Source organism: Aspergillus novofumigatus (assembly GCF_002847465.1).
Source record: "Aspergillus novofumigatus IBT 16806 chromosome Unknown P174scaffold_5, whole genome shotgun sequence".
Taxonomy (NCBI): Eukaryota; Fungi; Ascomycota; class Eurotiomycetes; order Eurotiales; family Aspergillaceae; genus Aspergillus; species Aspergillus novofumigatus.
Window position 1 is genome coordinate 2,446,138 of NW_020194278.1, and position 14,210 is coordinate 2,460,347.

Consider the following 14,210-nt stretch of genomic DNA (forward strand, 5'->3'; position numbering starts at 1 on the left):
TAGAAGCACAGCATCGACAATCGTCCGGAAACTCGCTCCGGTCCAGCCAAACCCAGCCATTGTCCCTGTGATTATAGTGTATGTTATTTTATTTATTGACTGGGACCTTGATCCTTTTGGAGCACGCGGCCAGAAATGTAGCCAAAGAATTGTGCACGTTCGGTGATATAGAGTAGGGAGAATATTCCTCTGAAGTTCGAGACGAATAGCACTCGAAAAGCCCAAGCATGCCTCTAACCGATTAGGAGTATGGTCGGTGCACTTTGTGGAGATTTGGGGGCCAAAAACAATACAGGCTAATACGTCCAACATACCAGATTCACCATACGACCCACAGTCCTGGAGTCGGAGCATCAACATGCCGTTAACTCCGCAGCCGTGATGATTAGAGTAAAAAAGGCCAATTGTTTGGTTATAATTTCATTTGGTATTCTAATAAATCCAAGTGGAACCGAAAGACGGAACGAGCGAAAGGTGGATGGACAAACAAAAGAGTGAATCAACCCAGCATTGCTGCCAATTCCCATTCCAACTCCTAAGATGAACTTCCGTCTCTTAATGTAAAACATTGAACGCCCCGAGTCATGCATCACCACATGGGCATCCGAAAGCCCAGAAATCGTCATATGATAGGAGATCTTCTCCGAGCAGAACGATTCAGCTCGTAAACGAATAACAGCCCAGAATGAGCGAGGAAAGAAAAAAAGCCAAGATCGCCGCGGAGAGCAACACCCGATTGTTCATAACTCCCATCCGGCCAAGCGTATCGTAACATCATTAAAAAGAAATTTGGTAATTCAACAACTCAATTAAGCGACGACAGCTCAATCACAGAAAGGGAAACGAATGCGGGGAGCACGGGTCCGACTCGGGTGTGAGAGGACACGTGAGAATGGACGTCTCAGCGGGTGTAGACGGAGAGGAATGATCCTCAGCAAATAATTGACAGAGAGATGGGATCTAATGAACCAGATGTCAGCTTCCTTACTCCTTTCTTTGCTTGAATGACATCGACGCAGGTCAGAAGACAAATTACGTACAGAAATATTAGATTCACCCGGATGGTGAGAAGTCGGACACAAGTCAATGCCGGCCATAGTCGCGTAGCTCATACTGAAGGGACTGATGATCTCTTCGTCCGCATATGTATGTGGTCTCTTCAGTGGCCCGCCTGCAGACATCGCAACAGGCATGATCGAAGGCACTGGGGTTCCATACTCCCCTTGGAAGGACGACAAGTCACTGTAAGTCGAACTGTATGCGGGAGAGGTGCCATAGTTGGACTGTCTGTATGGGTCCAGGTGCGGATACGAGGGGTATGAGAACACAGGTGGGGGCGACGCTGACAGTTGCCTTGTGCATTGGTGAGAGAACATGGCACCCCGGTCGTCTTGGCTATTGTAGCAGTCGTAAGGAGGAAGGCGTTCCCTGGAGCTGTGACTGGTCTCCGAGTTTGACTTGGACGAGCGATTGTTCCTGCTGCGAGATTTGACAGGATTCGCATGCTTCGGCAGCTCCGGTTTCTCGTGGGACCGTTCTGGCGACTCTGAAGCAGAGGCAGCCCTCTTTTCCAGGTCCTCCAAGCGACGCTTCAGTTTCTTGCCTGTTGCATCCGGAGATTGTCAGAACACATTTTCAGCGCAAGTCAGGTAGTATGGAACTACTTACGGTAGTTCCTCTGAGCAATGCGATTCTGTATCCGTCGACGTTCAGCAAGATCTGAGATCTTTGTCCAGTCCTCGTTAGGGTTGGCATTGGGACTGAAAGCACTGCTGGAGCCGTGGGTGGATGAGCTTCGGGAGCTCGAAGACTGATGGTACGAGTTGCTCGTAGAGCGATGCATCTTGTGCGGGAAAGAGAAGGTATGCTAAGCAAATTTAAAGGCGCAGTAGCAAGTATAGATGGCAGGAAGTATAAAGTCAGGATGGTTTGGGAAGATTAACCGAAGCTCAGACAGAGCATAGAACCTAGGAGCGTTTGAGTGATCTATACCAAGTAGAATGTAGACTAATGATAAGGTTGCAACCGGTAACTGAGAGTCAACAGACAGGATCCATCAGAGGGAACAGGAAGCATCAGAGTATTTAAAAGAAGTCTGAGCCTAAAGGTCGATCAGCTGGAGAATCAGGCGTCTAGTTATGGGCTGCTAAGCCGCCATTGTATCTGGACCGAAAACAATCCATGATGATGAATCAAATCGTAGATAACAGCTCAAGTCCGAGCTCCGAGAATTAATTTCGCTTTATTTTTTTAAGAAAAAAGAATTAAAAAAAGGATTTTCAATTGTTGAGTAATATGTTTGTTGGTTTTATTTCATTTTCCATTTATTGATTATTATTTTTTGGGACCATGGAAACTGGAAATACCCGCTAGTCTTCTAGGGGGTTATGGCATGGATCTGGAACCATGTGTTGTTGGTAAGGAACCCTCCCTGAATGGAAGACTAGATGTGCAGGGCTGCGTCACGATGAATGGACCTGGTCGGCCAGCTGGGCTGAAGGAATGCAAGTGCGTGAGGCTGTTTTAGAGATCAGGCCAATGGCCGACCAGCAAGAATGAGTAATAACACTACTGAATTGAGGGATGGACATGGAGCGTGGAGGAAGGACAACATCAGGCAGTGCTAACTGAGTCCTTGGATTACCGCCCCCACCTTCCCCAAGGCTACCACAATCTACCTTTCTCTAAAACCCCAACAACCAAACCCAGGATATAGGGTAGGTTTGACCACTAATCATGGCCATGTGGTTCAAGGTATCACAATCAATCCACATTCCAACAGAAATATGAATCACTACTGTAGCTACTCCATATCCAGACTATGCTGAGGGTCTACATCAGGGGCTCAATAATTTAATTCACAGTAATGCGTTCTGCAACATTCTTTCTAGAGTAGTTCAGAAATAGAAGCATGGCGCATTATGATTACTTGATCTGGCGATGTTGCTCCTTTCCCGAGCTGCAGAGGCACAATACCAATCAAAACCATGATAGCATGCCATGCAGTTCGCAAAAACTAACCCAGAAGAGGCCCTGATGATGGTTTATCTCTTATCTATCTTCCACCCCTCATTCTTAGAAGCTGGGAGCAATGATCATCAGAAAGATGGTATTTTTTGGAGGGAAACCATGGACGTCATGAGATTGATAAGAATGTTGCTAGAGTATTGGATGGGGAAGCAGTGTACCACTGGACTTTGATAGATTCTCCAATATGGCTTTGATACAAACTACTGATTTGGCTTGCCTGAATAACAACTCAGAGCTCATATACAACAGATCCCGTGGCATTCATTCTACTTTATTTTGAATTAAGAAAATAGGATATGTGTCCCATAGTGCTCATTGAATAATATGAAACAAGCGACCATAGAACATGTTGGGTGGCTTGCCGTTGGGGGGGCCTGAATGGAGTCAACACACAGGAATGGATCGTGACTGGATAGAGTAGATGACGGTATTCCTGCTAGCATAGTATTATTAGAGGTACTGTTGCACAGATGGATATTAATGGATGGTAGTTATGACGGCTCCCAATAATGGTGACCCTCCCTAAATCAATCCAAGTTAAATAACCTTTGCTCTATTAATCGTCAAGTTCAATTGCGGTTTCCGATCTTGTATGTCTATCATTCGGTCCTTAGTACGTTCTATTTTCAGGGGTGCGGGTAGCCCTATGTATATAGAAATGTTCTCTATGCCTCGAAGCGATGAAACAGCTTCTTTCACCTCTCAAAAATGGTATCCGGCGTTTTGCATTGCACCACTCCGTGGAAGCATCAAAGGTACATGACGGCTCCGACTCCGAGTCATTAATCAACTATACCGCCACGTGCTTGTCAGAACCGAGTTCTAATTTTACATGAAATACGTACATTAGGCGAATTCGAATTGAGTAACACTCCAAGTCTTTAATCTAGCCCCCAATTTCGAAGGGAATGATCGTACAGAGTAGTTAGACCATCAATCCCACTATTTCCGTTCTAGCCGCGTGTCCAAATCATTTAATGTTTGGGTCTTGGAGGCTTGGAGCCTCTACTAATTCACTCATGTACTACGGAATGATACTAGTCTTCGGCTACTAGACTGATTTGACAGCGCCCTGTGGGTACTTATTTGAGTGAGTAGCCAGTGGAAGGCAGCCTGTTGCGCCGTCTAGACCAATTTCCCTTTATGGACTGCTCATACGTTCAAGACGCCCCTTGCACCCTTCTGCCAGCGAGCCTCGGAAAGAATCCAAATCTGTGAAGGTAGGTAGAGTGGTCCAGATTACAAAGTAAAATTACAGCTGACGGTGTGACGCACGGTCTCGACTTCTGCCACGTTGTAACCCCTAGATCTTGGCAACAAACTAAGGATAAGGATCTCACCCTTTCTCCAGCCAGGTGGGTAAAAGACGGGTATGGCGTATGGGTTGTTTTCCATGATTGTGAGAATTTGGCTCTCTCGCAACGTGCGTTTGGGATACGAGAAGTATGGAGCAGATCTACGGAGCAAATCTAGCCAACTGAAGGACCTTTGACACTCTGTTCATCCTTACTGTACGATCCGGAAACGAGAAATCAAATGAGAAACTTCTTCTGGAATGCTGGCGCAGTGTAGAGGCAGTGACTTAATCATCTGACATTCCGCTACACAATCAGCTCTCGAATCACTGTATCACAGGCAAACAGCCTTGCTAGCCACATGGCTCCGGCCAATCTTTCTGACATATTTTTCAACTCCTGCAAGATAGGCTTATAAAGGAATGAGCAACTCAACGGGACCGGTTTAGTATCTGCCCTCCATCAGGATCATCCCTCACATTGTTTCGTTAATCTATAGCTATACTTTCAGTTGTTTATTTATCGTATTTTTCTTCAAAACAAATCCGTAATTTTTGGTAGATTACTGCATACCAATTTAATTGCGTAGTTTTATTCCTAAAGGGGAAGGAAGTTCAGCTCGTGTAATAATATTCCTAGCATGAAATGGACGAGTAGACCAATCTTGTCATTCCTTTAACGTTCCAAGGGCTTAGATAATATCTTATCAATTTCTCGGCTATTAACTCTTAAGAGTTAAGACTCGCCTAAACTTCAATACCGGACTAGCTCGTCCGCTAGACCGCAAGCTGCCCGCAAAGTGTATTCCTGAAGCTCCACCTGTAGGGCTGAGACAAGGTAGTATTCCCATAGCTCATTGGTTCTTTTTTAGCGCTGTTTAAATTTACTCAATTCAGCAGCATGTGTTTTGAGCGGCCGCCAATCATGTTTTTTGATTGCCGAGCCCTTGACAATTCCATGCATCCTATGTACAACTTATACTCAATTTGGAGACCGAAAGGCTGCTGTTTCTCCGTGTTTTCCTTAGCCAATATCGTGCAGTCTGTGTAACCCAATGAGCAAACACCGAGGAGGTACAGTTTTTACTGTATCTTGGCCATTGAGCAGTGATTATGAATTCTCATCTCACCGCTGGTGGTTACGAAGATCCTTGCCGGTTTACTGGGTCCGATCTCCTCTGGCAGGGGTCTGAACCACTCAGTGTAGGGAGATGAGCTGGACTTGTCAGCGAGCCCTTCCACCCAGCGTCTAGAAGCCCGCTTCCAAGGCGGTGGAGGGCCAAAATGACTTGGTTGTTCTTACCAGCCCCGCCTGGCATGAGTCATTATGATCTCGTCTTTGTAATACCCATAATCCCCTGATGCATCTGCAGGCTTAATTATTTCCAGCCTTGAGATGAGTTTGTTGCTGAAACTCGGGGGTAGGCCAGTGTCCTCCCAATTCTGCTTCTCGGTTCCCTTCTTGCAACTCCACCACAAAGTAAATATCCCGCCTAACGTCTTAATTTAGCTCTTCACATTCCACCAAACTATCCGGGTCATCGAGCAGCGAGTAGTTGATCGCGAATCTCCAGTCCAAGGATTAGGCGTGCCATAATCCCTGCCATTATTCCCCGCCCAACCAACATAACCATATATTACCGGCCTACTACTGGTCGAAACCAGCAAACTATATACCTAGTCGTCTTCATACTACCTAGGTAACTATCACTGAAAATGACAAATAATGCAAGACTTGATAAATTGACTACTTCGAGGACTATTTTTACGCATTCTCATGCGCTTTCCCACTTTCTCTGTAGTATTCTTCTGCAGTCTCACAGACTCATGCTCTCGGCTACGTCTCACTTAATCTCCGCTAAGCCCGCCATATCCGGTCCCTCATGCAGAAAGATGCACGGGCTAAGCCCCGAGAGACTTGACTTCTGAAAACCGTTTCATCATGAAAGTTGGCGAGGTTATTAATGGGATCAGTGCCTGCAAGCCTCCATAGCCCACTAGCCTAGAGCGATATGATCAAACCGCTCTTATGGGCGGGCCACTGGCGGGACCATTCCGCTACGGCGCAGGTTAGATTGCTCAGCAAAATTAGTGGATATTATCCGCTGCTCGGCGGGGGGAGCCGTAAAAGACTTGCAAGTGCGGGGACTCTAAAGACAAAGGGTGTACACTAGTCATCGGCACAATTTATCCGCAGCGGCTGAGAGTCAGGTGAACCTGCTAAAATGTTAAGGAATCAAATGTTATTGACTGACCTTGCAATGGGGGCCGCAACTTGGCAGATTGATTGATAATTTCGGACCGCTCCATAACGTAGGTGTTTGTGGTCATTGGTGGAATGGTGGGTAGAAACATGGACCGGTCTCTGCCCCGATGTCAAGGCTCGAATCAAAGCCCATACAACTACATGGCAAGAGCCTCAAGCCCGCCGTTGGAATGCAAGACTCGGCTTTAGCCGACAATACTGTGAATTCAATAGCCAAGACGTCAGAAAATTACTCATTTCTCCTCAGCTGTATGGTTTATCGCGTCAATTGAACCACAATCTGTCACTTCTTCAGCGCTGTAGTGTAGACTTTGCCTCCAATTGATCCTTGCATTAGTCCAATTTTGAAACTCTGTGGTATGTGTGTGTACTTTTGGATTCGTAGCTCACTTTCCACTCCTGAGCGAATTTATGAAATCACCGGCCTAGGCCGGTGATTCTCTGCCCTAACTCCGGTGACTCGGACGGAGAAAACAATGAGATCAGCCCTTTGGCTTACATATCATGGAGAAGACTATCTTCCCGGCCCACATGGTTTGCGGACTTTAGTGGGCCACCATAATGACTATCTATTGGTGTCCCTACTATCATGAGAGGACAATGAATACTGTAGCTTAGTGATACTTGTACACATTCCTCATGATAGGCAACTACGCTGTATGCAACTGTGGACGCTTCTCGGAGGAAAATGAGGTAGAAGAAAAAAAAATGCCGATATTCAAGGACTGCGACTCGAAAATCGCGTTGCTTCCAGATTCCACCCTGTGATTAGGACGAATGAATCGAGACTGGGTATGAGGCTCAGCGAGACCCCCCTTCCACAGTTCCACCCCCTTTTCGCCCGGTCCATAATCTGTACGACGACGATCATTCTCTGGTAGTTTCGGAAATGATCTCAACACGATGCTTGCAACCTGGACTCATTTGTCAGTCATTCATGCAGCCCCAGACTACTAGACGGCATGGTTTATTTGTTTACACGCCAGTCTTGATGATGACCACCGATCAACTCCGTACGCTCTGCCTTTGATAGTCTGCACAGCCCTGTTCGCAAAGACGATGGCTGCAAGGCTAGCCCGTAAAGGGCAACGCTATGTATTCGGTACATTCGTTTCAGTGGACTATGAGTCTGTGACTGTGTTTCGCTTTCAATACGATCCAGCGAATGATAATTCACGTTCAGTGTGGATTCCATGGTAGTACTTAGGTTGTGACCAGCGTGTCTCATGGAGGCTTTCAGTCCTTCGGACCCTTACCTACCATGCCTTGTGAAATGAGCTGGGTCGGACGAAAACATTAGACCGACGGGAGTACTCCGAAGTTTATCATAGATCCCACGTTTGGCGTTTGCCTGGGCCCTGGGACGCAGAAAGTCCAATTGGAATTGTCCAATGATCAGACGGTCGTGTCTAAGAACTGTTGGTTTATGGACACATGGATTTTGGGTATTCGCTTGCACGCCATTTTAATCCTTGCCTGACCATTTAAGACACTCCTTAGTACGGAGTACTCGGTCAAGCTGCACCGACTCGGATACCAGATTAGGTTAAGATGCTGAGAGTGGTACCTGTCATGTAAAGGTAGCTACGGTGGGGTGTCTTGGTACGGAGGAGGTACCCTGTTACAGTCCGATTAGACACCAATCTAGTACTAGTAGTATGATCGACCGAGTAGGTACTCTACATGAAGATTGGTCGTACGGATGGTGAAGATGTTATAATCCACTTATCAGCTTCTGTCCATTCGAAGTAAGTCAATGCTTCTCAGCTTCAAGCCCGGCAATGCTACAGTGTCAGTCTTCGCAAAGTAAGGATTTTACAATTCTTCGATTTGGATGGTCTCTCATGATCATTGTAGCCGGTACCTACAGGGCTGAGCCCTGCGCTTTAGGCGTCCAGCGCCCGCTGCGATCTGAGAAGATCAGCGGTGATACTGGCATATGTGACAAGCCAGCGAGCACATTCAACAAGCTGCGCCGAATCTGATTCCTAGAATGCTGGCTGTGCGTATATCACGTATTTGAGAGCGGCTATGGTGCAGTATTGATCATCTCGTTCTCGCACTCGTTTGGTAACGAGCTGCCCCTGGTTCAGGGAGTTAACATCTCGCCTCACATCTATCCAAAATGCATTGGTTCATCGACGGCGAACAGAGTGAAAACCTCAGCCTCTCGATCGATGCTCCGAGATGCGATGTAATAAATCGAAATGTGGCTGTTCCAATGTATCAAACTCACAAGCAGACCCAAACACATGCTAACGGAAGCCCCATGCTAGACAGGTCTCGGAAATTCGCAAAATCAAGACGTGATGCTAGAGACAAAAATATTTTTCTATTCCAACCCATGTGAGATAGCAAAAGCAATTCAAAATCGGACCGTGATCAAACAGTATCCATCTAGAGTACATAACTGTAGACGATGTCAGTCTGGGTCCCTCGCGCACATTGGATGGATTGAACATCACAATGAACTCACCTCCATGAGTGTTCCTCATCACCGTACTGGATGCCCTCAATCCAGTCCTTCATCTGTAGAGCAATCTCGCCGGCTTCCTCATTTTTCTTCAATCCGCAATCAACCATCTTACCTCTGTAGCTAATGGTTCGCACAGGGCTGACAATGGCTGCGGTACCGGCTCCGAAGACCTCAATCAGTCTTCCTTCTTCAGAAGCCTCGGCAACCTCAGACATCCTAATTTTGCGCTCAGACACTGTCCAGCCCTTGGGGACGAGTCTCTCGCGCGCCAGCGCCAAGACAGAGTCTCTGGTTACGCCCTCGAGGATGGTTCCATCTAAAGGAGCGGTCACTAGCTCCTTCTGTCCGGTCTCCTTGTTCTTCAAGGCGATGAAAAGGTTCATAGTGCCAACTTCTGTCACGTACTCCTCCTCACCAAATAGCCACAGATTCTGCTGGAAGCCCCGGGAAGCAGCCTTCAACTGAGGTACAATACATGGAGCATAGTTTGCTCCAAGTTTCTTATCTCCAACTCCGCCGGGCCAGGCACGGACGGCATAGTCAGTAGCCTCGAGCGAAATGGCCTTGAAGCCAGTAGGGTAGTAAGGGCCAACAGGGCTGGCAATGACGAAGAGAAGGGCAGAGCCTGGTGGTCCAACGCCAAGGGTATTTTGGGTGCCGATCATTGTGGGTCGCAGATAGAGGGAGTAGCCACGGGCACTATCAGAAGTCAGCGACGGCCGGTGCAAGCGGACAATGACACTACACACTCAGGAATGAATCTGCTGTCCAGTCTTACGAATTCCCCAATGAGCTTGATGAGAGCGTCGCCGTCGAAAGTAGGCAGAGCAATACGCTCGGAAGACTTGTTAAGGCGCGCCATGTTCTTGTCTGGACGGAACAAACGGATCTGACCCTTCTTATCCTTGTAAGCCTTCATACCCTCGAAACACTCGAAAGCATAATGGAACACGCAAGCCGAAGGGTCGAGGCTAAGGTTTTGGTACGGAACGATGCGAGGAGCGTTCCAACCGTTTGCCGCTGACCATTCAATGGAAAGCATATGATCTACAAAGAAGATTCGCATTAGTGCCTAGATTGGCACGACGGATTCCGGAGAACAAGGAGCAATACCAGTGAAGGTCTTTCCAAACACGAGATCTTTTGGTGCCAGCAGCTCCTTTGGTGTAGTGGTCTTCGTAATTGTGAGCTTCGAGGGGTCAAGTCCAGCCAGTTGAGATGCAGAAGCTGACGCTGCGCTGAAATATCGCTGCCATGACTGTATTGTCGCCGGATTCTGAACTCGAACACGCGTGGAAGCAAAGCTATGCAACACCCGATGACGGGTCAATTGACGAAGCGAGCTCATGATTATGCAATATTTGACCAGCTCTGCGCACTTCGAGATCGAGTGAATCAGAGATCAGCAAAAGAGTTTCGTCAATCGTTGAAATAGGGAAGAGGAAAAACAGTGCTAGGTGGCCGGGCAATCATGGAGCTTAAAAAGCGGAGGCGATGACTCCTGCCGCCGGACCCAAGAGACAACTCCGGAAGGTACAGTTTGCGTATCATACATCAAGCAATATGTGTGACATACCTCAAACTAGTCAATGTCGGTGCAGAGCGCTGAGCAATCTCAATCAGAAAGTTTCTTGGTGTCAGATGGTAAAATAGTAACCATTGCAACGCATAATTGATGGGATAAATGTTCTCTCAGCGAGTCCATGTCCGACGTCGGCGGGCCCAGCAGGACGGACGCAATGCCGGCAATAGCCGTTAGTCAGCTTTTGGAGATAAAATGTCACGTGTGGCTCCCCTATGGGTGAGATGACATAAGCCAGCCCTTTGGCAGCCTGTGTCACGTGGCTTTTGGGCATAATTGACACCGCAGGATTGATAGGGGGCATGTCCACACCAGGCATGGGGCCCAAATGGCCTCAAAAAGTTCCGTGGAATTTGTGCGCAAAGTCAATGGCGTTATCTCCAAACAGTTTCAGGTACTGGTCATAGCTTTCATGCTCTATTTTTCTGTGTATACTTGACTTTCTTTCAGTAAGGATTGATCCGGGTGGTCTACAGGTACCTTGACTTGTGACATCTGCAGTGTTTCCCCTCTGGCCGAGACAGGCTAGCTTCATTCAAGGCGTATTTCTATTTTTGAGGCTCTGATGCTTTGGGAAAGAAAATGTTTTCTTCTGCTCTCAAAACGCTGAGTTCCAACATATCAGCAAATTACCAAATATCTCCTCATCCAACCGTGGTTTCTGGGCCATGGCGAATTCATGATGGAAAGAAAAAATCAACGGGTACCACTGCTTCCGTCTTCATATTTGACAGAAAAGTGCTTGATTACAGACCAAGTGGACTTGGAAGCCGGTCCGGCTCGTCATTGAAGAAATTGCAGGAGGATGTGGTCGAGAGGTTAAAGCGTGAGGCCAGCAACCTTGCGCGTCTAAGACATCCATCAATCCTCCAGGTATTAGAACCTGTGGAAGAGACGCGTGGTGGTGGCCTCATGTTTGTGACGGAACCAGTTACCACGTCCCTGGCCGGTTTGTTGCGGGAAAAAGATGAGCAAGAGAGGACGTCGAGGATCGGCTCAAGACCCAGCCATTATATGGTAGAAGAGGCGGACGGAACTCGACGGCGGAGAGACCTCGAGATTGATGAACTAGAGATACAAAAGGGACTCTTACAGGTAGCTAAGGGTCTGGAGTTTCTGCATGAGTCTGCAGGCCTTGTCCACGGAAACTTGAATCCTGAAGCCATCTACATAAACGCCAAGTCCGACTGGAAAATCTCCGGGCTCGGATTTGCAGGGCCTCCAAGCTCTACAGAGTCTCGATCATCTCTTTCGCCCTTGGCTCTGTCAGAAGTTCTCTACCAAGATCCACGGCTTCCCGAGTCAGTGCAGTTGAATCTTGACTATACGTCCCCGGACTTCGCGCTGGACTCTAATGTGACTACTGCTGCTGACATGTTCTCACTGGGACTCGTTATCATCGCTCTCTATAATTCGCCACATGTCTCTCCGCTGCAATCGCATTCGAATTTGAGCTCGTACAAGAAGCTGTTAAGCTCTCCATCTTCCACTCCATCGCAGGGCAACAATTTCCTCTGCGCGGGTGCCATTCCTAAAGATCTCTTGTCGCACCTATTGCCTAAGTTGATAACAAGGCGACCAGCTCAGCGCTTGAATGCTCGGGAATTCCAGCAATCTCAGTATTTTGACAACATCTTGGTATCTACCATCCGCTTTTTGGAGTCCCTGCCAGCCAAAAATGCAAATGAAAAATCACAATTCATGCGAGGATTACAACGAGTAATACCCGAGTTCCCTCCAACCGTTCTGGAAAGGAAAGTCCTGGGCGCTTTATTAGAAGAGTTGAAGGATCGTGAGCTGCTGCCCCTGACGCTGCAGAATGTTTTTGCGATACTGCAGCGCGTTGCAAACGCACGTCGAACTCTCCCGGAAAAGGTTATTCCTAGGCTCAAGGAAATATTCTTCGCGCATCAATCAGGAAAAGGGACTGTTCAGGAGCGTGACTCCAAGAAGGATGCGGGTCTAATGGTAGTGCTAGAGAACATGAATGTTGTGGCAGAGAATTGCACAGGGAAGGAATTCAAGGACGGTGAGTGAGCTATTCATCATACTTTTGCTCTTGTGACTGAGCCTATTAGACATTTTGCCGGTGATTCGGCTTGGTTTGGACTCGCCAACCCATTCCCTGGTTGACGCGGCAATCAAATGCTTGCCGATTATCCTTCCAGTTTTGGATTTCAGCACTGTTAAGAACGAAGTCTTTCCTCCAATCGCCTCTACATTCAGCCGGACCAGCAGCCTTGCCATCAAAGTGCGCTGCCTGGAAGCCTTCACTGTCCTTTGTGGAGGTACCACTGGCGACGACGCGGTCTCCGAGGACGGTCTGAGTGGCATTGCTGCAGTAAAAAAGCCGACAACCGTCAAGTCTTCCATCCTAGACAAATATACTATACAGGAGAAGCTTGTCCCGTCGTTGAAAGCGATCAAGACAAAAGAACCAGCCGTAATGATGGCCGCCTTGAGGGTCTTTGGGCAAATTGGGACTATTGCCGACACTGAATTCCTTGCCCTGGAGGTTCTGCCCATCCTGTGGAGTTTCAGCCTTGGGCCGTTGCTGAGCCTTCGTCAATTCGAAGAATATATAGCGGTAATCAAACGCCTTTCCTCAAAGATTGAATGTGAACAGACGAAGAAATTGCGGGAGCTTTCTTCGGGAACGGAGGCTACTGGCTTTCAGAGCGGACTTGGAAGCTCTCTCAGTATGTCAAACGATCTCATGCAGTCTGATGTGGATACCACAAGGAACAACTTTGAACGTCTCGTTCTTGGTCGAGAGAGTACTACGCCCGGCAGTCAGGGCCTTGACCCTTGGCAGGAGTTGGCTTCGCAACCGCGAACCCCACAGATCTCTACTCAGAAAAAGGCTGCCGGTGCTTTTTCCTGGTCGTCGGTCAGCAGAGGAGATCCTCAGTCCAACCTAAATGCTCGCTCTGTCACGCCCGATTACAATATGAGCTCTTTCCCGTCATTAGAACCTGTTGCGAGACAGAGATCTCCAATGGTGGCCCAGACGGTCCCCGCATTACAACCATCGTCATCGACCGCTTGGAGTCTACCAGCCTCCTCGAATATCCAGCACAACATGCACGGCAATGGCACTGGCAACATGGCTAGTTTGACCATGGGTGCATTGACAGGTATGAAATCGCCGAACAATCCTGTTTCGGGCCGCTCGTCGCAGCAGTCCTCCAATTATTCCGCTTTCACAATTCCACCTCCTCCGTCAGCACCAAATATGGCGGCGTCGTTTGCCAGCTCTGGTGGTTCGACTCCCGTTGGCAGAGCTTCGCTTGTAGGGAATCCCCGGCACCTGCCAACTCCTTAAACCCGAAGTCAACCTCAATGCAGACAACACAGAAGCAAGGTCTGGACAAGTATGAAAGCTTATTATGAGTTTGTTGCCTTATCAAGAACTTTGCTTGCTTCTATACCCTTTTCATTTTGAGCTAGTTCTCATTTCTCTTATAATCTTCACCATGTTGACTGCTTTTGTTCTACGACTTATGATTCCCGATGATTTTCAGTCCTAGACGGAGCAGCGGGCCGTTGGTAAACAGTTATC

At 47.8% G+C, this 14,210-nt stretch overlaps 3 protein-coding genes across 3 annotated transcripts; 1 reads left to right on the forward strand and 2 right to left on the reverse strand.

Annotated features, from left to right (window-relative positions):
- Positions 1-399: 399 nt before the first annotated feature.
- Positions 400-2,284, reverse strand: P174DRAFT_443061 (bZIP transcription factor). Its single transcript, XM_024827730.1, has 3 exons — positions 1,669-2,284; positions 1,041-1,603; positions 400-960 (listed from the first exon to the last, which is right to left on the reverse strand). Exons 1-3 carry the CDS (start codon positions 1,841-1,843, stop codon positions 829-831), a joined length of 870 nt encoding a protein of 289 aa, XP_024681785.1. The 5' UTR covers positions 1,844-2,284; the 3' UTR covers positions 400-828.
- A 6,703-nt stretch (positions 2,285-8,987) lies between these two features.
- On the reverse strand, positions 8,988-10,414 carry P174DRAFT_422198 (branched-chain amino acid aminotransferase, cytosolic; the record flags this gene model as incomplete). The annotated part of the gene is made up of 4 exons (XM_024825023.1): positions 8,988-9,000; positions 9,067-9,765; positions 9,816-10,113; positions 10,180-10,414. The coding sequence occupies 4 exons, from the start codon at positions 10,412-10,414 to the stop codon at positions 8,988-8,990; spliced, it is 1,245 nt and encodes a 414-aa protein (XP_024681786.1).
- Positions 10,415-10,964: 550 nt separating this feature from the next.
- On the forward strand, positions 10,965-14,041 carry P174DRAFT_513602 (putative protein kinase Scy1; the record flags this gene model as incomplete). Its single annotated transcript, XM_024831996.1, has 3 exons — positions 10,965-12,677; positions 12,727-13,940; positions 13,982-14,041. Exons 1-3 carry the CDS (start codon positions 11,231-11,233, stop codon positions 14,039-14,041), a joined length of 2,721 nt encoding a protein of 906 aa, XP_024681787.1. The 5' UTR covers positions 10,965-11,230.
- Positions 14,042-14,210: the final 169 nt, after the last annotated feature.